Source organism: Cotesia glomerata, linkage group LG1, assembly GCF_020080835.1.
Source record: "Cotesia glomerata isolate CgM1 linkage group LG1, MPM_Cglom_v2.3, whole genome shotgun sequence".
NCBI lineage: Eukaryota > Metazoa > Arthropoda > Insecta > Hymenoptera > Braconidae > Cotesia > Cotesia glomerata.
The window spans coordinates 30,543,406-30,571,029 of NC_058158.1; the positions used below are offsets into that span (position 1 = coordinate 30,543,406).

The following is a 27,624-nucleotide window of genomic DNA, read 5'->3' on the forward strand; positions in this document are numbered from 1 at the left end:
AATGATTTTAGTTTATTAGAAAATACCCCAATATAAATTATATAAATAAACTCATTCTCATTGCTTTCATAACCCTAAAAATATGTCAGATATTATTGACTGTATTACAAATCATGATTTTTTTTATTAACATTCAAATATTAAATTTGTTTATAGTTAACAGATCTGATTTGATTGAAATAAATGATTTTAAGAGTTAAAGAAATATTTGTTAACTATAAGTAAATAACTATTTCGTTCAAATAAAAACACTGAATAAACCATATCTTTGTATCTAATAAATTTATTTAATTGTGTCAAATAAGTATTAGTTGGTAGTACTTAAATAAGAGAATTCTTTATAATAAACGAGTCTCATTGGATTCAAATAAAATTTTCTCTCAGTGTACAGATTATTCTTACATTTTGTTGATGTTCTTTGTCTGTTGTCACAATAGTTGAAAAAAAAATTTACTCCTTATAATTTTTTTCACTCTTTTAAATTTCTTTTCTATAAATTAACACTTTAATCGCTCTCATTAAGCAGAAAATCAATTTGAAATTCAGAATATTAATTCAAAAAAATTCTGCTAAATTACCTAGACTGTATAAGTAGCCTCTAAATTTGTAGGAATTTAAATATTTGCCCAAGAATTCTTTCAGAGACTGATAAAAATAGAGAAATTATAACGACCCGAGTTCAACTCTATTAAAACTCTAAAAAAAAACAGAGAATTTTATTGCAATAAGAGAAATATATTATTTCTATAATTTTTTTTTTCTTTAATAAGTAAGTCAGTAAGATACAAAAGCTCTTTGGGTTATCGGTAGATATCGACGTTCAATAAAAGCCGTACTGCGTTCCATAACAGCGTGAGACAAACTAAGTAAAATAAAATAAAATAGAGAAAAAAAAATTGGTTAGGATTCGTTCCGGGTCTAAAAAAGCGTAGAAAGAAAATAAAAATAAAAGAAATAAGCGGTTGCGATCGAGAGGAAACGAGCGGATGAGAGTTGAGGGTTTGGGGTAACAAAAGAGGAGTAGAGAGGAAACAGAGAAATACCACCACTGAACTCTCGAGATTAAGTAATGAACGAGCGGACGAGGCCGAACTTATTGTTATCGTGAATTGAAAATACGTTGGAGCTTAATCCTCAGGACGCACTTAGCCCCTCTTCTGGCGCGTGGGCAGGGCATAGAGAGCTCTGTTAGACCTCTAATGATCCTCCTCGCAGGCACTCTGTAAAAAGAAGAACAAAAAGAGCAAAGAAAGCTCAGTTATCCATGTCTGTGACCACACACAGATCCACACACTTGGAGAAAATACATAATCCAAGGCAGCTTTTTGTGAGAAACCAACGGGGTCGTTCCACGTTATCTACAACGGATAAAAGTTGTGAAAAAGGGCTCTCGAGGATACTCTCCCGTAAAGTTGAATATATAAACAAACAGAAACAAACTAAAGAAAATAAAAAGTACTGATGAAAAAATAAATAAAAAGACAAAGCACCACAGTCTCATCCATGGAAAGATGAGTCCTGATGACGTATGCTCCTTCCCCGACACAAGAGCACCACACGTGAGAATTTGAATCAGCTCGTACCGTAAAAGTAGGGTGGGGTTAGGGTTCCCGACACGCCGAGGGCTGTGAAAGCGCGAAACGGAATAAAGAAGATCAAAGAAAAGCAGAGCAGTTAGAGAAAATAAAAATTAAAAAGAGAAAACGCTCAGGAGACATTGCTGTGTGTTATATGTTATATACAAGAGCTAAGGTAACACATGACGCTGACTCTTCAGTCGAGACGTTATCCCAGACTCTCTCTCACACACATTTACTGTTATTTTTATTTTTTGCTACTGTGTGTAGTGATATGAGTAGCGTCAGTCTGTAGCATGTTGCTTCTTCAAGAACAAGTCTTCATTACAAAATCAAACGTCTACGCGCTCACAGGCTTACATAACGGCCGGCTCAACTCATTTCCCTTTTCTCGGTATTATATATCCACATTATATACTTTTGCTACTACGCTAGAGTACTTCGTATTTTAACTCGACTCTTTTTCGAGTTTACTGGGATATAAAGAGGGAAATAATTTTCCGAGTTCATTGAAATGCTTTTAATTTATTTTTATCTTGCATAGATGCGGGAAGTTTACCATCGGTTACAGGAAATTCAGTTAATTACTTTTTGATTTAAATTATTTAGATAAGATTTCACAATTTTTTTTTTGTATTTTTTCATAGGACACATATTTTTATCTGAAAATATATTTCGGATGAGCGAGTTAATTTTTTACTTTTTTTTATTACAAAATCAAAAAGAATGGGTAATGAAGACAAAAGACAAAAGTGTCGAAAGAAATGAAAGATCATTCCCAGTAGAGTATTAAAGTGTAAAACAAAAGTAACTTGACACTGCAATTTCCTCATTCTCATGCTGACTCTAAATCAGACGCAATGTTACCCAATTCTAGTAGTAGGGTTGACTCCATTACCGACTAGACCAGTCTCTAATTAGTCAAGCTCGATTAGGTAGCTAGGTGAATGGTAGGTCGGGGCTTGGTTAAATGCAGAAGGAAGTTGCCCCGAGTGCTTGCTCTTTCCCTTTTACTTCATACATCAGCATCTCCCTGGTCCCCAGTCATTCTCCTCCCAGCCCACTTCCCACTTGGTCCGCCTTACTCATTATTACCTTCCTTGCATTTTCTCTATTATTTTCCTTCATTTAGTCTTCGTCATTTCCAACTGTGATTTTCACTATTGTAATCAGCGTCTTTTTTCTTTTTTTATTTTATTTTTTTCCTTTTTATATTATAGATATACCATTCTGGTCTTTCATTGATATTGTTTTTTATCATTTTCCCGACGTAATAATTCTTTTGTGCGTTCGATTAGACTACCCAGAAAAAAAATTAACTTTATTCAAGAAAATTTTTCTTCTGCTAAGAAAACTAGTAGGAAGAAAGCCGATTTTGTTGCTTCGAGAATTTTTTAATTAGTTTCTGAATTCTTGCTTCAAAACTTGTTTATGCTTGGTTCAAAAGTATATATTTTTAACTTGATATAATCTAATTTTCAAACCAAGAAACATTTTGTTAATATAAATACATATTTAAACACCAGATAGCGCATCATAATTTTTTTATTCAAGTATGATGTTTTCTTTAATTAAGAAATATCAATATTTTTAAACAAGACTGAATTTTGAAGAAAAATATTTACTAAAACCAATTTATTTTTTTTCTGGGTATTCACATTTTATTGATCTCTCAAAGTATTTAATTTCAGCATTTTAAAATATTTGTTAATATCAATTTTAAATAACAATAAATTTCGTTCAAGTTAGTTAACCCTCTACTCGTTAATTAAATGTTACAGAGTAAAAGTAAGAGTTATATTAATTTATTCAAGTGTGATAAGAAGAGACAATGCCATGAACCCTTGAAAGGGTTCATTGAAATGCAGAGGTCCGTTTTAGTCTCCCTTGATCTTTAGCGACTATGGAAATACAGGAACAAAGACAAAGAAAGCTTAGTGATTTAATATAATATAATAGACTATAAGGTCAGTGTAATCAAGTTTTGCAACCTCAACAACAGATTATTGCGTATTATTGCAATTACTCACTAATTTTCTCCCTATTCATTACCATCAGCTTTTCCCTTGGTGATAATGAGCTTTAATTGAGGAAACTGAATAGAATGCTGATGCAATATATCTTTAAACCTAAATCTGTACTACCAACAAATAAATTTACGAATAAATTAGTGGTTTTCTTTCACGTAATTGGAGATATTAAATTTAATATTTTAATATTTAAAATTAAGCTTTCTCAAAGCATCTTAGTAGATAAAGCACAATAAAAAAGCTAAGAGCTTTTTTGAAATTACAGTATTACCAAGACTTTAAAGTTTAACGTGAAATACCGATACTTCCACGGGTCATAGGCAGGAATTTATGAGATTTAATCCTTGCTGGAATCTCGTAACGTTACCGTTTTTCGTTCTTCCAAAATAGGTGTCTTCTGGGATTCGCTGGCATAAAGTTCTAGTGAGAAAATTTTAAATTAAAAACTAAAAAAAATAATAATAATAGAAGAGAATAAAAATAAAGGAGTGATAAAAGTATGTATTATTTTTTTTTATCTCTTCTTTTAATACGAAAAGATCGGATGAAAATGACGCGATGAAAGTAATGTCGATTCTAATATTTTACGATAAAAGTATAAAGAGACGTTATTTAAATTGTCTAGTTGTAATTTGGTGATGTATAATAAAAATAAAATAATATTCTCGAGATACTTTAGTCAACTTACACTCTATACTTTCTTTTTATTTTATTGTTATATTTTAAAATTATTTTTTTCTTTTTTAAGTAATTTACTTTGATACACGTTTTTATTTTAATTATCTTCGACTCTAGTTATGAATTTTGATAGCAAATAAAATTTGCCCTCTATTACTTTCAATGACAATGAATTGACAAAAAATTTTAGTATTGCACGCCTCATAGCGCGAAGCGCGTGAGGTTGTGCTTTATACTTGACTCGTCAAGGTCAAGCAATTTTATGATCTTTAAATGCCTCTATCACAACTATATTACACTTATACAATGAGATAAGTAGATGTACACCGAAAAAATACTTAAATTAAACCATCTTTTACTTTCTAAAATCATTTCATGTTGCTATTTTGAAAAAAATTTTACGTAGACGTCTGGATGTCACCCCATTTTGGATGTACCAACGATTACTCCCGAACAAATTGATATTTCAAGACTGGACCTTTTTTATTAGTTTAAGAATTTGATGAACTGGGTTCGTATTTCATATCAGTGGCCTAGTTTACGTATTTTTTTTAAATTGAATTCTTATTGAAATTCACTACGATGCAACCGTACAAAGCCAAACGAACTTTTCTGATTTGTCACGTGAAAACTACACGGGAAAAAATTTCTGGGAAAATTTACGATACAACTATTGTAAAGCTGGACTATACTTTTATTACTATTAATTGTCAAATATTTTAGAAGAAAAAATACTATTTGTTCATGAAAAAATACGATATTACTATTGTAAAAAGTAATCGATGAAAATTTCCAGTGATGCCTCTGTATCTTTCCAATAGAACTATAGCAAATTTTACAATAGTTGAATTGGAATGTTTTTTAATTAGTGTGAGTGATGGCCGTGCATAGCGCTAGACTCCGAGTTTATGTAAATGTTAAAGGATATGGGTCTTAGTTTACCTCGGATAGAGTAGAGGAAGAGTCTCTGGCTGCCAGCTCAGAGTTCTGGGTTCGATTCCCAGATAGCACTAAAAAGTTGGTTTCTTTTTTCGATTACTGTTCTGGTACCAATTAGTCAAACCTTCTATCTCTCTCCCTTCCTAATATTTCTTTTAAAAAAACCTACTGTGAATTTTTACAATAGTTGAATTGTAAAGTTCACAAACACATATTGTATAATTTGCTCTATAGTATTCGACTTTTTAAGACTCTTGCTAGTCTTATTTGTTGGATAAAATTTACAATAGTAGATCGTAAAAATTACTAAATGAGAAGTATAGTCCACCGTTACTATTTTATTTAGTAAAAATTACAATAGTAAAATAGTAAAAACTCCTTCAATTTTCTTTCCGTGTATGGCGCCACTTGATCAAGCTAGATTTTTTTAGACTGGGTGCGCATATGACAAGAAAAAAGGGTGCCGATATTTAAAAAAAAAAGAAATAAAAAATACTCTGTAAGAAATTACTTAATTATAATTTTTTTTTTTAATCAATTACACAATTAATTTTTTTCTTAAAAAATGAATGAGCGTTATGAGGCGTGCACTTTTGGATTTTCTAAACTTTATTTCTTATAATCCAAGTATTGTAAATAGACTCAGTTTAAAGGAAAATTTGATGACAGTAAAACACTTGTAACATAAGAGAAAAGATATAATAGTATTCAATAATAACAAAGTAAATAATTTCCATAGGAATACATAGAGATAGGTAGATTTCATTTAATACTCTCCGAAAGCCGTAAGCTATTTGTATTGCATTTATGATACTCGAATATATACAGCTCTATATTATCTGGGAAAAATTTCCATGTTTATAGAATACATGATGATACGTCTCACTCTCGTTGTCCATTCAGCGAGATTAAATGAAAATAAAAAACCTTTTATAAATATGTACAACTTATTTTTTTATTCATATATATCAGTACTACCTCTAGAGCTGAATAATAATATTTTAAAAGATTTTTTAGCTCAGTGCTTAATAGAACTCAGTAGTTGGCATTGAAAAACATCATTTACAATTTTTAATCTTTTTCATGAATAAGATAATACTTACAGTTACATATTTATAACATACTTTTATTCATAAAAAACATAACAAAAATAAGTTTTATACATGACACATTTGATAAAATGTCAATTAGCGGTACGTCGTGTGAATCAAAATATGTACATTTATCTGTTTATATATCAAGTAAAATGTTGTCATGTATATTCATTGACTGTTGAGGAAATATATTAAACTTTTATTATAAATATTTTGAAGTGAGATGCACTGATAAAAGATTTTATTAACAATCAATAAATTCATTTGATTGAAAAAAATTTATTGGTTTATGAAATATTTCGTTTATGTTGAATATGATAGTTAATAACTATTTATTAATAGTAGCTAATTGAATTTGATCGAATTTTGAACTTGATCAAAATTTTTGCTCATGGAATGAATGTGTTCAGTTTCATCCAGATCCCTTGGGAATTGCGATTGTAATCGTGCTGATAAAGCTTGTTCTATCATATATATACATATATATATATATATATATATATTAGAGTGGTCCAAAAACATTTTTATTTTTTTTTTCAAGTGCTTTTATTTACGTTTTCATCAGATAAAACTACGAAAAGATTTTTTTTTTGTATTTTTCGTCAATTATTATTGTAGGAAATTTAATTCTCTACAAAAAAGTATTGAAGTAGTTTTTTCGTAATCCTAACAAGTAAAAAGTTATTAAGCTTCAAATACTCGCAATAAAAGAAAATTTAATCAGATATGATTTTAGAATCCATGTTGTATCATATTTTCTGTTTCAAAGTATTTGATTATGTAATTTATATTTTTTTCTTAAAAACATGGTATACAGTCTGATCACAGTATTTGTTACTTTTTTTTATACCAATTTTTTTCAATTTGAGGAGGGAAATGTTTATATTTACTACAGTGAGATGTGTTGCACCCGCGATAGTTTTACGTTGCACCCGCGACTGGATTTCTTTTAATAATTTTATTTAAATTAATAATTAGTTTGTTTTATATTCTTTTAAAGAATGTAAAAATAATTTAATAGATATTCCATAATTAACAGACTTTTTTCATTCTAGCTTCATGACCTTTAATGGTGGGCCGATTTCGTTGCGGCCGCGATAGCACTTTGAACCTCTCCTGTGTCTATTTAGACATTTTATTAAATGTTTTTTATACTAATTTTTGTAAAACAGATTACAATGTAATCCTGCGACCACTCACATTGTCATTTCTTTAAAAAGAGTTTTTATTTTCTTAGTAAGAAGCCTTGAGTAAGTCTAAATATTGCACCCGCGAGTACGGAATCGCCCCTAACCTAGCTGCATTTTAATAATTATGTCTTATAAGTAATATAAACTACAATAAGAAGTAACCAAAAAATTAAATCAGTCTCAAAGATAATATTGGTTGTATATTTATTAGCTATTTCTTTATAGTCAAGCTTATTTACTTAAATATGTGTTTTACGTACGAACTCTACCTGTTTATTTATCATTTTTTTTTTTTTTCAATGATTAAATTTAAAAATAAAAGAATCAATTTACGAAGGACTTTTATTTACGTACTCCTGCAAAGTTTCATGATTTTCCATTCGGTAAAAAAGCGTCCCAGCATCATGTTCAAAATTTAAATATTCACCTGTCCTACATTTTCTTAAATAAAAAAATTAAATTCAGTATACATCCGGAAGTACTAGCTTGCTCTTGATTCAGATTCCGTAATGAAATTCAAGTTCAATTTCAAAAAATCACTGCTCATAGGAAAAAATATCCAAATTGTAATGAGAAAAATTATTTATAATTCACAGTTAATACTTCACCAAAAGACATGTGTTAATTATATTAGAAACAGTCTAGTTTGATAAATTTTGAAATAAATACATGCAGTTACCAAAAAAGTTTTCGAAAAGTTGCTTTGAAACTATCTTCGTTCAAATTTTCTTTTGTGGTTATTTTGAGGTTAGGTATACCATAAAGGATCAAATTTGTCAACAAAGACAATAGAGACGGTAATATCATGTTAATTAACTAGAGCAATGTTAGAATATGCCATCTCGGGACTGCTTGGTGCAATTTTTCAAAGAATGATTTCTGCTTATACAAAGTTGGTGCGAATAAAGTTGACAATGAAAAAAATTTAATTTTTTGCTAATTTTGGAATTTTGTTACAAAAAATTAAATAATCTTCATTTTTATTTTTTTGGTAAACGACAGAAATGTTGAAAAATTGCAAGATCTATGTTACAACTTTATTCTTGTAGTTTTTTTATCAATTTGTGTGTTTTAATATTTATTATGAGTGAAAAATCATAATGATTTTAAAAAAATTCTTAGCGTAGGGAAATATAATTGTAATAAATAAAAAAAATAAATCTAAATAACATTATGAGTTAGTATTTATCAATTTCTTACGTTTTTCGGTATAAAAATGGCTGTAAATTCATTAAATATTGGTTGGATAACTTTTTTTTTATGAGTCAGTCTTTTTTTTCTTCCTACTTATGGCGGTTTGCTCGAAAAATTAAAAAAAATATATTTTTTTCAAAAACTGTACTTTGACGACTCCTACCGGTGAACCAGTGTGAGTTACACAAAAAAAACTATAACTATTTTGAAGAGCGTGAAATTCCCCACAAGGTCCATCAAACCGATTTGCAATATTGTAAAAGCCGGGTAAGCATTAGAAATTTGAAAAAAAAATTTTTTTCACATGCATTTTAAATGGTAAAACTTTAAATTTTTATTGTAAGTACTTAAAATTATTATTAATTACTATTAAAATTAAGCTCAAACTTGGTAAGAATTTTTTTTTCTTTATGTAGATTAATATTTTGCATGAGCACCGAAAAAAAAAAAAAATTTTGCGGAAATGAACCACCCTAATATATATATATATATATATATCTATTAACTTTTGAGTTGACTCTAATTTTTGGCATAATTTAACAAAATAAAATATATTATAGTAGAACTTTATTTAAATTCCAACATGAGCACATTTGCAATAGACTGATTTCTAGAGAAATTTATCTAAAAAGTGTCAAAGGAGAATTTTTTACACTCAGTTTTTATTCATGGGTCTAAACGTATTTTACCAACTGTTAATAAATATTTATGAGATCATTTAATAATAAAAAACCATCTAGTGAAAGTTGATAAAGCTTATTAAATATTAAGAAAACTCTTTATATCAATGTGATATATTATTATTCCGGAGTAAAAAGGAATAAATACTCACGGTACATTTCTATGGCAATGGAAGCTGAGACAGGCTGGCTAATGTTGTTGTTAGAAGCTTGGCAAGTGAAAATAGCATGCAAGTCAGCTCTTGTCAGACTTGTCACGACCAGAGTGTTTCTCCTTAAAGCTGGGAATTCTCCGGGTTCATCCTTAGACTCAAGAAGCATTTCACCCTTCCACCATCTAACGGTAGGTGACGGTCGACCTGTTGGCATCACAACATTTCTATTGTTATACATCCTCTCCGTAAATGTTTTTACGTCACATATTTACTATCAATATAGTGATATAAAAATAGTCTACGCGAAACGTTTTCATGAAAATCAATACCGGAGCACTGAAAAGTCATTGTTTAATTTAATTATTAAATATTCCACACAATGTTTTATGTTTTCATGTTTTATATTTTACATTTTAGCCTGTCAACGTCAAAACAGTATAACAAAAAACTGTTGTTTATTTTATTTCACGTTTATTAACGAGAACATTATTATTTTATGTAAAATTTTTGACGTCAAGTTTGAAGTTCATTATGGGAAAATGTATCAAAATCATGAATTTAATAAAAAGCTATTTAATTAAATGAAATAGTAATTATTAGTTGATTTTAAGTTTTTGGAGTGATCAATATATTTGCATCAATATTTCTTTCGTCAAAAATTTATAAGAAGTCTCTTGAGCTATTAACAAGTTCAAATCAGACAGAAATATCATGCATGAATACTATGAATAAATATTTATTTATAAGATCAATTCTCAGATAACTTTAAATTTTGGTATTTTGAATTGAAAATAAAAAATTTAGGTAATAATTTTATTTTACTTTATTTGATATTGACTTTGTAAAAAATTTAATTTTGAATTTATCAATATTAATTGAGAGATTTCCTTTGCCATTTCTAACTTTAATCTATTTAGATGATGTGTTATGACTAATCATTTTAATCGACTTTAAACTATCAACTACTTAAAGTTGTAGTTATAATGATTACTGTGTTATTGATCTATTGGCAAATCAATTATCGAATATGAAATTGAAACAAAAACTTTATAATTTAATTTATTTTCATTATAATTTATTTTTCAGAAAATAATTAAATAAATAGTAAACGGAATAATGATTTTATACTTTACATACTTTTCGCATTATATGCAACGATATTTTCTCTGTAAACTCAACGCTTCAACAAAAGATATATATATATATATATATATATATATATATATATATATATATATATATATATATATATATATATAGTAAGAGGCATATATAGTAAGATAGTATATATACATAGTAAGAGGCAGTCTACTAATTAATAATTCATAGTACACAATATAATTTATTGCGTGCGCTTAATTATCATCAAGGCAAACATGAACCACTTTTGAACGTAAGTTTCAAAGGCAATATAAATAAAACAAATTAAAATTTTTATCACGATTTACAGAGTATCATTACATGAAAAAATAATAGACGATGCGACAATAAAGCATTCGTCATAATTATTATAAAATTAGTTGGAATTTTTAAAATTATAAATTTAAAGCCAGATTGATATCTAATAACAGTTTTATGAACAAAGCAAAATAATCTCGCTTTAAAAACAGTTAATTAATTTTATGCATTGAAATTTTAATGAGTTAACTTTTGTATTCGTTATTTTATTATAGAGCCGCTTTTGTCATGAGCTTGAGACATTAAACTGGAGTCATAAAAGAGTCCAGCTACCTAAAAATCGATACTCCATTCGAGTTGATTAAAATAGATGGTATCATAAAACGAAATATAAAAAAGAATAAAAATAAAAGATTATAACTGCGTGAAGAAAAGTGAATAAAAAAAAATATTTACCTCCAGAGACGAGACAAGTAAGTCGCATGTCACCACCTTCTCTGTAAGTTCCAGCGATAGCTGACACAGTCTTGCCGTGCTCATCGATAATATTAGGTTTGTGAGGCGGAACTGTGAAAAATAATAAATTTAATAACTATAACGTTATCGCTACTAATCAATATCCATTAGTATTATTAAACTGACATTTCAGAAGATCGCACTGCGGCAAGCTAATAAAATTAAACTTAATGAAAGTGATATTGTTATCAATGTAATATTAATAATAATTGATTTTTGGCTTGGTCCAATCTCAATATTGTTTCAGAATTGTTCTTAAATTTTTAGTGAGCTTACTTTGAATTTTTCATTAATTTAAAAATTATACTACTTTAATTTATATTAAATCTCACTCAAACATGATACGGTCCGTTTCGAAAAATAATGTAACGATATCAATTGTTGGATTCGGAATTAGTCTTATAATTAATTCAACAATATTATTAAAAATTAAAAAAAAAACTGATCTTCATAATAAGAAATCAAAAAAAAAAAGGGAATAATAGCAATAATAATCACTTTTAATCAATCCACTCATTATTTCAATCATCATTACCGCTTGCTGACGAATTAAAACTAGGATTTGCAATTAGCGTGCTACTGTCTGGTTTACTTTCATGAAACTGAAACAGACAGGTACAATCTACTGCTTCAGAGACGACGTGTTCGCTTGTCAAAAATTTAGACACGACCCTTCTTATTCTGTACAGCAAAAGAGAGTTTGCTATCAACCACCGACACTCACATGCTGTTTCAAAAAGTTAGTGTTATCATCGTGAGACTTGAACGTCACTTCTCCGAATAGAGACACTGATTTATGTTTATACTCTTTTTTCACTTCAATTCCCCAAAAGTTCTTTGAAATTCTCCTTAGTTTTTTCGTTTAAATGAACTTGAAGTACTTAAAATTTATACGTGCTGGATTTTCAGTTAATTATTTATGGGTCATGAAAATTTATCGGCTGGTTCATCAAGTTTATTGGAATTCGAAGAACAGTCGAGCAATCACGTGAAACACCAGCTTAATAAATTTTAAAACGTTAAGAATCCTTGACTTGGAATTTTAATATATTACGTATAATATATATCGTGAGTTAAATAATCGATAGTCTGTCAAATCGAACATATTAAGTGTTCTCGAATTACTTGGGCTTAAACGATGGAGAAAATAATATCGTGAAGAATTGAGAGTAAAAGTAAACACTCAATTAATGTACTTTATTTCTTTCTTAAATTTAGTTCTATAAATTTTTCTGATTACTTATCGTATAATTTCTTATTTATTTTTTTTTTATAAATCAGTACTAAATTAATTGAGCTTGCAATGATAAAAAATCAGTCTGATTTAAGAGAAGAATCTTAAAATAAGAATTATTATGAAAAATTTTATTTTTTGTATTTATTAATTTCAATAAGAAAGCTGATACTTGCAGAAATTTGTTGAAGTAATAAAAATACTTTCATATCAAATGATTCCAAAGAGAGAAATTGAAACATAATTCAAATTATTTTTTTTTATACGGCAACGTGATTATTTCCGTCACATGTCCCCGCAACTATCTAAGCATATTTCCGCTTATTGAAATTCACTCTTCCCACCGCCTTTTCTCATATTTTTATTAGTAACTTCTACTTTATTACTTCAAAAATTTTTTTACTCGATTAAAAAAACTAAAAAAGAAATTCTTCTGAATAACTCTCTTGATTCGAGTTAATTTTTTTATTAATCTACATTTCGATTGACAATTTTTCAATAAATCAAATTATCATTGAGTGATTTTCCATCAGATTTATTATAATATAACATCTACGCCATTTTTATTGTCCAGGAAGTAGTCTGTGTGTAATACTTTGACATACGTCTCTGTATCCGAGGCTTCATCATAATCATACAATTTCTCCCGAGTGAAATGAGTTCACATAGCACAAATATTCTGAGATATAATTCTCCAGGATGACAAACATGATCGACTTATTTAGAGATATGTTTACCCTCAACTATATGATAGGGTATATTATCATCGAAATATATAGACATACTTTGCATAAGGGTAGTAATTTCGTGTAAATTCCAACTTTCGACAGGGTAAAACCGGATGAGCCGGAGAATGAAGGTAAGAGAAAGAAGAGAGAGAGAGAGAGGAATAGCGGAAGTGAGTGAAATAGAGAAGATATGGCAATCGGCAAAGAGAGTGAATTACCGGAGTGCATGGAAATATCCTGATAATCGGCTTAACTCTCGTATATCCCAACCCCGGAGTCCTCAGCATGCTTTGAGGTCATTGAATTATTTTGGCACACGAAACTCGAGGAGGAAGGCCCGCCGAAATAACTACCGATACAACTGTGCCATGCGCAGTCAACTGTGCGTGTGTTCAAGGCATCCCTACTATCATCTCTGTACCCCTACATATACATATACATATATTATATATATAATATAATATACAATATATAAGCACAAAACTGACTCATCCGGTTACCCGAATTGAAGTCTCGTTCTACTGAATTTAGAGCGATCTACTGAAATGGTAACTTTAATAATTTTGAATATTATTCCGCATTGTGGGTCGTTATTATTGATAATAACAACGATAATAAGCAGTACCTGGAATTTTAAATTAAAGAGCTACTCACTGACTACCGTAAGATGTATTTTCGAGTTTCTCGTTGGGCTGGCTACGAAATCCACTCGACACAAATACTCTCCGTCGTCTTTTTCCTCAACTTGCTTTATATTCAAAGTTGCTGGTTCACTGGCCGTGAAAAAGTGGGCACGTTTATCGAAGTATTTTGTTTCTATCCAGTGTTGCGCTTTGTTCAGTCGTTTGTCATAACTGAAACAAGCAGTCAAAAGTTACTGATTAGTATCAATACGCTTTAGCCAAAAATATGAATTATTATTGTTAACGATATCATATTTTTGGATATCATCAAATAAATACACTTTTTACTATGGAGAAAATTAAATTGATTTCGTTGTCTTGGACTAAGGAAATAAGTTCTTGAATCAAATAAAATTTACTTGATGATTTATTTTTTTTTTTTTTTTTATTATTATTTCCTGGGTTTAAAATTTCTTTTTGAAACGCGTTAAATTTTTCATATATTATTTTTGATAAGAATATAGCATATTTCTTAATTTGTTACAAACAATATTGGTAAAAATAAATTTCATTCATTTATTTCAAATACACTGATACAAAAAAAAAATAACTTTATCATGTGGAAAAATTTTGAACCTCAAGCATATTTTTGAAGAGTTTGATCATTTTGATCAAACAAAAAAATTCTCTATGTTGATTTTGGTTTAAAAATTTTTTTTCGATTAAAGTGAATTTTTTTATCAGTGTAGACAAGTTTTATTTTCAGTTATTCGGGTAATTAAAGACAAATATAGATGTGATTGAGAATTTAATTAATGAGTATAGATTCGGGTTGATGTTATTTAGGATGCTCACTTGTACCGTCTAATGACAATGACAAATAATGTGTACACGGGGAACCGATTAACAAACAGGTTTATCGATTGAAGTGATCTTTTCGTGTATATCTTTATACCCCATTAATATATGTGTATGTACAATGTGTATTCTCGAATGTACTATGTCTCGTATTCACAACAGCTATCCATTTACCCATTCACCAATCATTGCTGTGAGGATTGGAACGGTTTTACAACCTCTGGGAACAACGTGCTGTACTTGCACTAACATTACTGGCGTAGAATTTGCCCAGAATACCGCCGCGACTAGACTAGTCACGAGTAATCAACGTTTCGCTATCATGAGCACAGGGTTTTTGGTATACGTGATGCTATGTGTCATATTCCTGCCGCGGTATATCTACATGATCTATGTGGATTAGAATTAGCATGTGCATTTGATTTAACAATGAGTGATATATCGGATTAGAGTTATTACCCCAAAGAGTGTCATCGTATACCAACGCGCTTCGAAAATAACGGATTTCCTTCAAACAACCTGCCAAATTCACCTCGATTATCCCCAACAACAATAACGAGTTTTTGTTATATTTATTCGCTTCTTTGTAAAACGAGGATAAGATTAAAGCTTCCACTATATACGGATATCCTGTTTTATTTTATTATTTCATCAATAAACTTAGTCAATAAGTACAATTAATAATATTTCACAACAATTCTTGATATTTGTAAAATGAAAAAATAGTAAGATTTTAATTCGATGTATAAACTTTTTACTGCCGAAAAATTGTATTTTTAAAGTAGGCTTAAACCGCTTGTACATGTGAAACTTCTTAACAATTGCGTTAAGAGAGATTAGAAAAAAAACTGAAAAAGACCTGATAACAAACATAAGAAAGCTAAGTATTAAACGACTTTTGTCAATAATAATAATTATTATTAGTTTGCCTTATCTAATAAAAATATTATAAATTAAGTGATTATATATCATTAATATAAATTTAAGTGTAATTAAGATCACTCAATGGTATGTCCATAGTCGGCCTTTTGACTTTTTTGCACTGTCAATGATACATTCATAGAAAAAATAAATTTACATGATTCTAGAAAAAAATTCTTCTCATAAATTGTTCTTAATTTAAGTAATTTTGATTTGGCCTCAGAATTTTTTTCTTAACTTTTTTTTTTATTTATACCCGATTCGTTGGTTTCAAGTTGATATATTAATTATTAAATTTCTTGCTATTGAAGTTAATCATGTAATTAATTTATACAAGTAAAAATATTGATTAAGGTACGAAAAAAGGGGTAAAATCAATAACTTCCCGATTTTTGAAAATTATCAGTTTTTTAGCGGGAAGTTAAAAATTCAAATATTCACGATCACTCTTATGGCACCCATGATAATAAGGGCTTTTACCTTATTCGAAATTCAATCATTATATGTTTAATTACCCTTTACCGCTTTATGTTATATTATTCAATGGTCACTAATTTCCCACGGTGCGGAATTACATTCGATTTTAATGGGTGCAATATAACATTTAATTATTAAAGTACGCTTAAACTGTGTTCACACAAACTTTAATTTTTATGCATGCTTTACGAACAGTAAAAAATTTAATTATAACAGAGCAAATATAACGAAATATAACTGTTAATAATTTATAAATGCTGGCTGTGGATTTAATCGACATGGCACACGAGATATAAATACGTTTAAATTTCATTGACAGAGTAACTATGTAAAATTCCTGTTGTTAAACATCAGACGGAAATGTTTCACGGTGTAAGCGTGTTTGTGAATTGTGAACGTTTGGTTAAAGACATTGCACGCTCTCAGTAATGTATATATTACCTATACGTACAAATAAATTTTCACAAATACATTAAAGATATGTATATATTTATAGCAAAACATACGTATATAGATGCATATATTTATCGCTACAAGTAGTACGCTACAATGCAACTGACTGGGAAAACAATGATAACAACACAATGACAACGACGTGTGTCTTTCTCCGTGAATCCACTCTACTCCTCTCGCTTATACTCGCTATGTGATACGTGCTTAATGTCAGGTGTATAATGTTACAGTTACAGATGCACCTCAAGAATGTCGGGGAAGCTCTGTTATTGCGAATATGTGAAATTTTATCGTGCATCTAAATAGCTCCGTTAACTTGCTTCGATGGTATTTTAAGAAAACAATGTGCTTACATTACTATTTCAAAGGCGATAAATAATAAATATAGTATAACTTCTATCATTGTTGTCGTTATTATTATTAGTATAATTTACTTTTAGCTATTTTATGCGGTGTCATAATTCATAACAATATGGTACCATTTCAGGCGCTTTAGCTTTACAAAGTGTTTCGATAAATAAACAATAATGTAGTCTACAGCAGATCGTTTAATGGTTGAAAATATACAATTTTTACTGAAAACAATATCGAAATTTCATTTAAAATATTCTTGTAAGAAAAATTTTTTTACATAGGCAATTGTAATGTCAGGACTAATATGGCTATATATTAGAATAAAGAATGAATTTTTATTATAATTTTTAATTGTATATGTTTTCTAGAAAATGGACACGTCAATTTTCATGACGTATGAAATGAAAATTATTTTAGTAGAAATTTTTTCGATTTTTATCTCAGAATTTAATACCTCAAAATTAATTCTCTTCTAAAGAGACGATTCAACGATGACCATTTCAGATAATAATTTTACAATTCATTTTCTTTTAATTTTTTCTTGGTGATTTAAAATATTGAAAAAAAAAAAAAAAAAAAAAAAATACTTTTGTTAAAATTCAAATTAATTTAGAGATGAAATTTTTACGTCAAAAATAGACTTTGATTAAATGACCATAAATCAATCATTTATTTCTAAAATATATTATGATTAATCAATAATACAACTATAAACTTAGAAAGTTTTTGCCTGTAAAAATGAAAAAATAATTTATTTCTTCATAGACGTAATTAGCAGACAGTTAAGAATAAAAATCTTGGAGCAGTTTTAATGTCCATTTATCAATCTACGATAAAAACCAACAAAAATAAAAAGAATAATTTTGAAATAGACGATTCATCATATTAATTGAACGAAATATAAGTTGGACGGAATATACCAGATATTTTTTTCTTGGACTAAATATATTGGCAATTGTGTAATTGATGTAGCCGTCATCGAGATCGATGTAAGAAATATGGATGTTTTATACCACCGTGTAAAATACGAGAGAGCACGCCATTCGGCGATTACTTAGTCAAGAGTAGTGTGTACTCGACAGGATTCAGCCTATATTGGTTCTATGCTCTATACCTGACTCTCTAAAGCAAGCATCTGAATACTAAATCGGAATATTAATGCCGAGTACTCGACAGCCGTAGTGGCTATTGCCAGTCGTTCGAGTACTTGCAAAAGACATAATACCGGAAACGTTAATGCACGATTTTCTCAACCGGCTCTCTACATAACAAGTAGAGTAGTTGCTGTTAGGTCAGACGTCGGAAACCGCCGAGAATTCTTCACGAGTGCCATTCGGTAACTTTTTACTCGTATCAAAAAGTATGATTAATGTCTCCCAGCGATTTGTTTCATCAATTTATTTTTTTAACAAACTTTTTTAATACAAAAAATTTACTTTTAAGCTCTTAACAGTTCCTCATGAAATTACGAGGGAGGAAGAACAGATTCGTGCGTGTTTCTCAGTAAGTAGATATCTTAATGTATAATAAAGCTGATGAAACAGCGGATGAGTCTTGAACACGAGGAAGGATAGAAATGGAGGAGGTCGTGGCCAACATAGAGCAACTTCACATTGAGCTTTTCCGCTTGGGAACCAACTGAATTCAGCTCTCACACTAAGGGGTTGCTGATACTTGCCTGGTTTCGGTTCGGTTCTCCTCTCTAGTCCTCTCTTTCCTTCTTTGCTCTCTGATATATGTATAAAAGCACAGTACCTACACCATATATATATTTATATAACACTGCACCAGTACCTAGAACCTAGTAGTAGACTCAACTAAACTCAGTACACTCTACTTGACTGTACTATAAACTCAAACCTCTAAAGCCGCTTGCCACAGCCACGATTTTCAATTACCGGTGGGGATATGTTCTCGGCATTTAGATCTCACCAGTAGTACCACCTGTAATAGTAGAAGTAGTGGTAGTAGTAGTAGTAGTAGTAGTAGTAGTAGTAGTAGTAGTAGTAGTAGTAGTAGTAGTAGTAGTAGTTATAGTTGTAGTTGTAGGTGTAGTTGTTCGAGCGATTCAATCTGAATTGTATGGACTACGTGCCTTAGGTATAACGGGTAAACTCCCTCGTCTTACAGGGCGCATACCTAAATCTTAACCTTTACCTTTACCTACGTATATAACTACCTTCTACACTCTTAACTGTCAATTTTGATAAAATACCCATCGCAGGAGGAAGGACGATGAAGTTAGATGAAAGTCGCGATATATAAATTGATTTCAACTAGTGCTATATACCTACGGATGTGAGAGTACGAGTCGAAAGGGTGTGTAAGTTAAAAGCCTGTGTAAAAAGTACAAGTGTATCGAAACTTTTTGTGATTGGTGGAGGTGAACTGCGTACAGAGTAGTCACTTGATGATAGAAAATGCAAGCAGGAAATAAGAAAAAGAAATGAAAGTAAAAAGTAAAAGTATATATGAAGAAAACGAAATTCGCAATTTGTCAAGTATAACTACTCTGTAAAATAAATTCACCAGTAAGTTTAACTCAACCGTGAGATATTTTTTCTTCGTTTTTTTTTGCTCGCTTTTGTAACACAGCATAAGAAAAAAAATCTTCAAATGTACTATATAATATATAATGTAACTTGGTAGATAAAAATTTGAACGGTGATAGCAAGTCACCGTGGAAAGATACCGAGACTGTTGAGATTTCAAACGGATAAAAGGAGGTGAAACGTGAAGAATCAAGTGGTATAAGATAGAGAGTGTCGAGAGAAAATCATAAGGGAATATAGCCGACAATTCCCTGAGAAGCGATCTTCTATCCTATCCAGTCGATCTAGACTCCTCTCTGCTGGTATTCCTCTACGATTTTCAATTAATCCGGCTCTTGAGCCGTCTCGTTCTTCGTCCAAGAGTGATTCTCTGGAGAAAGAGGACGCGAGTAAGGAGGCAAACAACTGGAAACCTACCACGACTCAATATCGATTTCATTGAATCGACTGGTACGACTGCTACGACAGACTGATGCACTTGGAATCTCCTCTATAATTCTCCTGCTATCTCTATTTCTCTGGAGCTTGCATTCGCTATCAGCCATTGACACTGCGCTCCTTTAGGACTCTCTATTCCTCACTTGTTCCCTTCTATTGGCTCACACACTAGTTCCAATTCCATCGGTGCGTTTGCTACTCTGCTCACGACCAGACCAAGGCCGAGATATTCTCCCGGTTCGAGTTCCCGTACCACTTCCTGCAGCCGGGTTTCGTTCTTCCAAAATCCACTGCTGTATCCACCATGCACATACAAATATATATATATACATACATTCTCTTCTCTCCTTTTATTCAACCACCCTCGACTTCTCCATCGCTCTGTCTCTGTGAATTTCTTACTCGATCTCTCTCACTCTCAAAGTCTATCACTCTCCTGATGGCTCGAAACTATGGCGAATCGAGACAACGATTTGCATATTCATTAAATGCTTGTGGTGGCGGCTATAGATAGGCAAGCTTGTTCCGTACGATGGTTATTCTACAACTACTACCATCATCGGTAGTAAGTGTTAGTCTAAGTGTAACTATCCATATCTAGAATTGTAGCAGTACCACTAGCAGTAGATCAGAAAAGCGCGAAAGAGAAAGAGAGAGAGAAAGAGAGCAGTAAAAAGCGTCAGACTGTGTACACAAGAACGTTTGTTTATAATTTGCCGGTAGGTTTATTCGGCATGTCTGCCGTTAACGACCAAAATTAAAGATGAATTTGCATTTTGACCATTGTTTACAAATACCAACTTGATAATTACTTGGATGGTAATGTATCGTTTGTTGTACTTATAGTCACTAGTTGGTGTGTCTACGTTGTATCAGTGATGGAATAATTACAACAGAAAACAAGGGTGGTAAATTTTCAGGTCTGACTGGATGCTGCTGAAATTCTCCCTATTATCTGCGCAGTCTCATGGATCACATTTCAACGCCTATGTATACATCATTCTTATATACTGCTATACTCCGGTATGGTACACGAAACCGTAGACTCGTTAGCTGAGTTAGACTGAGACTAAAACTGAACCAAACCTTGATAACTTGGAAGACGTCTCCACCTACTCGTTCTACTAGTATGACTACGGCTACCTTTATAATGACAACAACAACAACAACAACAACAACAACAACAACAACAACAACAACAACAACAACAACTTGGTAGGGGAAGGTTCATAATTAATTTCAAGTTCGTTACGGATCGTCATCGTCATCTGTGCTCTTGACGACTCGTGTCACTTTGAAAATTCAAAGAAACCTCGACTGATGTTAATAGTGAAACAGAGAGCGAAGAGAGTTTGCTCTTTAAATTATGCATTTTCTCGTCATACTGTTAGATAAAAGCAGGCTGAATTTTAATGTAGTGTGTAATAATTAGCGAGCTTCAATGCTGTTAATAATTATTCGCGGTTTTATGCTCAACTCAATTCAAATCATTATTTAAATATGTTGTGACTATGTATAAAATAGCGAGATAATTTTATAGAGTTTTATTTAATAACAATAAATTTTACTTTTTCGTCTTTAGATAATTCCTCTTTCTCAGTGTAGGACGAATAAAATTAAAAAATTCAACGGATCGTTGAGAAGTTTGCATCGCGTCAGACGTTCGCTGGAAGTGGTTGGAAATAAAAAGTCAGGAGCAAGAAATATAGAGCGAAAACCAGCAGACTCACTAGTACGAGTCTTAAATTGAGCGCTAAGTCGTTGGTTCATTTGCAATTTCATTTCTTATTCCCCAAGTACATTTAGTATATATATATATATCCATATATCTGTATATTCATCTACTTATTTCTCAGGCTATCACGCAAATATATTCCCTCACAATAGACTTTTCTCATTTTATACTTTAGCTCACTGCACAGCAATATCTGCCGTCATGTGTGGCTCATGTACTCGCATACGTTATAATATGCGTATCGATAACCCCACGTCTCAATATAATACATTATAGGTTTTTACCTCTTGCCCCCTTCCCCATTTTCCCCTACATCAGTACAACTTTTACCGCTATCTGAATAATATCAGCCCCGCTGTTTCTTACACGCACATACATGATGCACAAACGGTGAATTTCTTTGTCTTGCTTATGGATTTTCTCCCGCTTACTCTGTTGCATCCACATCCACTCATTCTCGTGTATTTTCCACTGTAGTTCACCGTCGTTTACATTATTCATACTTGCTTGCTCGGCTGCTCACCGTCTCGAGTATTGCATGCTCGATGTATCTATCTATCTATCTCTGTATACATATATGTGTGTAAGTAAGAGTGCAGACAAGGCCACTTGCTCGAGTTGTCACCTTTTCTCACGAATTGCCGTCTTCGTTGACGTTGCAGAAATAGAGGAACGAAAGCTGCCGGAAGGCGAGAGAAATGAACGAGAAATATAAAAAAAACCTCGACAAACTATGTAGTTTTTTCTGTAATATATAGATTTTATATTTATTTTGAATACCTTAATTTCTTATTCTATATTTTTTTCGACATCTTATTTTTCAGTTTCCTGAGACACGGCAGTTTCTAGCTCCACGTTCAACCTATTTTATTTCCCAAGAGCAATTGAGAGCTTCTCAAGAAGTATGTGTTGGTTATAAATAAATGTAAAATTTCAGCTCAATTTGAAAATTAATCAAATTATGTCTATAGAATTGAGAGAGAAAAAAAATTTATCCGCTCTTTGAGATAAACGTGATATAATAATTAAATTAAATTATTCAGGTGAATTTGAATGTTCAGTATATTTAATAAGATAATAAGATTAACGTTCCATTATGGAGATAATTCATATTGGATTATTAAATACTAGATAATGAATTTGCGTGTTAAATATTGAATTTGAATAAACTTGATATTGGATGAATTATTTGTCGAAATTATTGGGTTAGCAGGATTGGAGCCAAAAAAGCCGGTGATTCAAATAAATTTTATTAACTTGTTAATGTTTTCATTTAAAACACAATTATTACAGGAATAGTTTAATTGAAAATCAATCAATTTAACTAACGAATAAATTTGTCAACAGTGAGTTGATAAGTGGGAAATTTATTAGAGGTTACCGCACTAGAATCCCATAGGACTATGAGAGGTGTAAACTGGTTTGAGAGTTATGTCATATTCCTGTGAGAATTAGAGACCCGGATTCATGATTAACTTCCTTGGAAATTCGACAAAATCCCAAACACTTCCACACATTCTCTGTATATGTGAACGTGCAATTGAGAATAGAGGTCGAACAGTATCGAAAGAGCTGGCGAATGAGGCTCATCAAGTGGTAATAGAGGTCAATTGAAATTCTCTCTTGATAATACTTCGATCATTTATAGGCATCGAAAATAAAAAATCGATATGAAAACATCTCTTCTTTAACATTTATGACGCATTGCTGTTTTCTTTTTGGCTTTTATATTTTATTTATACTTCAATAAAGCACCGTATCTTTTCAGAATATTATCGAATAGATACTAGATCAACTAATCAGTAAAATTTATAGTCAAAATATCGAGTTTGAGTAAGTTTAATGCACTTGAATTTAAATTACGGTGACTGATAAAATAACATCATACCTAAATCAACTTAAATAACGGAAGCTATTTACTTTAAGCTTATTCAGAATTGAATTGGCCTAGAAAGCATTTCTGTAGATAAAAATGAAGTTAACTTTGGTAAAATCGGAAAAAACTTCTATGAAGAAGGTTAAGAGTTATCCTGGATATAAAAAATCACTATCAACTTAAGTTGAACAACATTTACACGATCAAAATATTACAAATTTGAGCTTATATAATTTTGAAAAATGAAGTAGATTCATCTTTGATATAAATTTATAAGACTCGAGAATGGTGTAATTGATAATAGTGATAACAAACCCAATGTTCCCGTGAAAAATAACTTCTTTCAAATTCGATGATGAAATTGACAAGCTGACGAATTTTTAGATTCAAGCATATTAGTAGTTAAAAACGTCAATATCATTTTAAATGATTTGAATGGTTATAATTGTCACTTATCTATCAATGTCTTCAATGAACCTCTAAACTTTACTAAATTGGATTTTTATGATCGATTTTATTGTCAATTTCCTGTCATTTCTTTATTTGAAAGGACTAGCGTGGTAAAAAAAATTATTTTCATCATAATTCATTAAACTGTTCCAATTAAAATTCAAACTATAATTTTGGTCCATTATAACTTGAACAAAAATATCAACGAAAAAAAAAAAAATTAACGGCATGAATTTAAAACTTTTCATTAGTTCGCAGAACAAAGTTCTATGTGAAAGTTACAAAAATGGTTATATAAAAACTACACGGTTTTTTTTTGTTACATTTAAGGAAAATAATTGTTAAATTTACAGGTTTCAATATGTAAAAATTACGTTGCTAAATAATGATGTATTCACAAAATAAAAATGTTAAATTTACAGAAATTTTATACACCTTTATGCATTTTTCCAATGTAAAATTTACAAATTTTCTAAAGCTAAAGTTATATTTTTTCCACATGCTAAATTTACATTATTTGCTATGTAAAATGTACATTTTCAAGTAGACAACTTTAATGTAAAAATCAAATTTATAAAGATATAAATTCGACAGTTATGTCTTGACAGGAGTAAAACTCTAAATTTAGCAGATTTTTTTTTTTTTTGTAATTTTAACAGGGCTTCTTTTCGTGTACTAAAACAGTAAAATGAATAATCCATTGATCTACTCAAACATTGGCCGTCATAATCCCACATTCATACTCATCCATATGGTGCTCTTATATTCAAAATCAGTAGGTCAAAGTCTAGACATTTGTAGAACACATTAATAGCCGTAATAAACAAAAAGTGGTTGATGACATTCAAATATAGATAAAGCTTGAGTAAAGACAAAGAGAACCAGTGAAAAGGAAATGGCAAAATGAGATGAGATGAAAGCAAGTAGATCCGGAGTGGAGGTAGATTGCATGTGTGTGGTCTGGCAATATCCAACAAAACGAAAAGAAAATCATGGAATGAACCAACGAACGAACGAGCAGATGAATGCGGGTTGCCGAAAGGGTTGGTTTCCGTTTCGTTTGATTCGGCTCGCTGAATCGTGTGTATCTAGGATCAACGATTGTCCTAGTGTAGCGACGGGAATCCAGAAACGAATTCGGTGCATCCGCTTCGTTCATCTCTCAACCTATTTCTTCTGTACCTCCGCCTCTGCCTCAACCTCTTTCACTTTACGTTTTTTCCAGCTCTAACATCACTTCCGAGCTCTTCGATTTAAAATCACACGCGGAACTCTTTGGACGTATACATGTATTTTTTTTTATTTTTTATTCTTTTAAAATTGAAAAAAAGGTATCGAAATTTACAGCGCAGAAAATTCGATGACCCAGACTCCTCTCAACCCTGCAAACAGAAATTCACCTCTTTGCGCTCCAATTAACTCTTTAGTACGTGCGATCAATGTTCGAGTTGTATTTTTTCGCATAAACGTAAATTTTATTGATGTATGTTTATCTTTGAAATTTCCAGCTAGATCTACTGCTTCAGGAAGTTGCTACTTAAACTCCGGGTTGTATCTTCACTTCTGGTCGTAACTTTTAGTTCCTGTTGCAACTCTGAATTTTTCACATCCCCCTACTTGTGCTATATTTTGTCATACAATACACGGAGAAAAAAATTTTGCTATAGGAACTCTATAGTAGTTAGTTAGTTGTAAAAAGTTCCAGTAGGTTAACGTTTTCTTATGGTAACAATACCGTTTGGCTCCTGCAACTCTACATCGTTGAGCTCTGAGAGCTAAACGTTATTTACCTCTCACAACTCTACAGGATCGTTCTGAGACTATAACAAATTTTTGGCAGTCTGATTAATAATTTTTTTTACGATTTAGCATTGATAGTTTAATAAATAAATGCGACAGAACGAATTTATATTGCCAACAATAATTGTATATGACAAATAAGAATAGTATTATAATAGAAATAAAATAATAATAGAACTTATATTACAAATAAAAATTATTTGTAAAATAAAAATATGGTCGTCACAAAATTATCTTATTTTCTTGATTATATTAATAAATATTGGATATAAAATCACTACCGTATATGCACAAGAAAAGATAAATAAACGAAAACAAATTTTATTTTGGGTTAAATGGGGTCTTTTGAATGTATTCCGATAACTTATTACTAATCACAATATATTAAACTAATAAATTTAATTAACAGTCACTGCAAATGAACCTTGAAAAACCACAAATACAAAACTGTTCTAACGAAATTCAATTTGACAAAAAAAAACCTATTTCCTTAAATAAATAAACTGGAAACTTAATTGTCCTCATATATTTTTAATAATATGGATGAGTAACAAAATAATTCTGTTTGTCATTTTAGAAGGTTATGAAATATGTCAGCGCACTCCACTACTGCGCAACGTAGGGCGCTCCCAACTATACCGTTTGGCTCTGAGAACAATCCCGTAGAGCTCTGAGAGCTCAACAACATTGAGTTATCAGAACTAAATAACATTATGTTACTGTAACTCTACAACGAATAGTAAACTGTGTGTAGGAAGTTATGGATAGGATTGATTATAAATTAATATTAAAGCCAATTGAATTTTAAACATAGAGTGATTCAACTTTATCTGAATCTTTATTAAGATGAAGATTGTGAGTGTACTTCGAAAGGACGTCGTTACTTCACAGAGTTTAGTCATAGACTAAAAGAGAAAATAATAATATTTTGCTATGAGGTCTAACTCTATATAATACTAAAGTAAAAATTATTTTAACTATATCTTAACTAAGACCGTAGCACTCTCTTGTAAATGCATTTACAAAATATATATATATAGATATACAAAGAGTCCTTTGTATAACTCAAGGACCTAAGGTCGTAAAATTAATCCTAAACAGACTTTGAAAAACTAAGTTCACGAATGTGCTCAAACATATGTTTTAAAGAATTTAAAACTAATAAAATAAATTTATGTAAAAGTAAATAATTCTACAATATAAAAATAAATATTGTTAGCTCTGAGATTTTATTTTTGCTCAGAAAATCCAACACGCCCCCTCAAAAATAAAATCTCTTACAAAATTATATGAACTTAAATAACTTTAAATCTAACTTAAAATTTTAAAACGTAACGACTCCTTCCTCAGTCCCAATTTATATGTTCTATTTATGATTCTACCAGGCCCAACATTCATTGCTTATGGATAAAGGGAAAACCCATCATTGTATGGGAAAACCTTATCAGACCAGTTACAATAGTATTACAGATATGACTTAAATTCTATACAAGACTCATTTGTGCTCTAAGTTCCACAAATTTCACTCCTGGAAGAGACTTGGTCAATGTATCTGCTATTTGGCGATCTGTAGACATATAAATCAATTTGATTAAACCATCCTTTACCTTTTGACGAGAATAATGGTATTTAATATCAATATGCTTTGATCTTTTGTGACTTGATGGATTATTA

At 30.6% G+C, this 27,624-nt stretch overlaps 1 protein-coding gene and 1 long non-coding RNA gene across 7 annotated transcripts in view; one reads left to right on the forward strand and one right to left on the reverse strand.

The window, feature by feature from the left end:
- LOC123275439 (nephrin) overlaps window positions 1–27,624 on the reverse strand; it is a 221,775-nt gene that overhangs the window by 17,135 nt on the left and 177,016 nt on the right. For all 6 annotated transcript variants that reach the window (XM_044743575.1, XM_044743578.1, XM_044743577.1 and 3 more), the window contains 3 exons: window positions 14,068–14,267; window positions 11,392–11,502; window positions 9,535–9,741 (listed from right to left, as the gene is read on the reverse strand). In XM_044743575.1, coding sequence (XP_044599510.1) covers window positions 9,535–9,741; window positions 11,392–11,502; window positions 14,068–14,267 — 518 coding nt within the window. The remainder of the gene's footprint in view (window positions 1–9,534; window positions 9,742–11,391; window positions 11,503–14,067; window positions 14,268–27,624) is intronic.
- The window catches only part of LOC123275440, a 93,752-nt gene that overhangs the window by 2,769 nt on the left and 63,359 nt on the right, over window positions 1–27,624 (forward strand). The gene's annotated exons all lie outside the window — the stretch shown is intronic.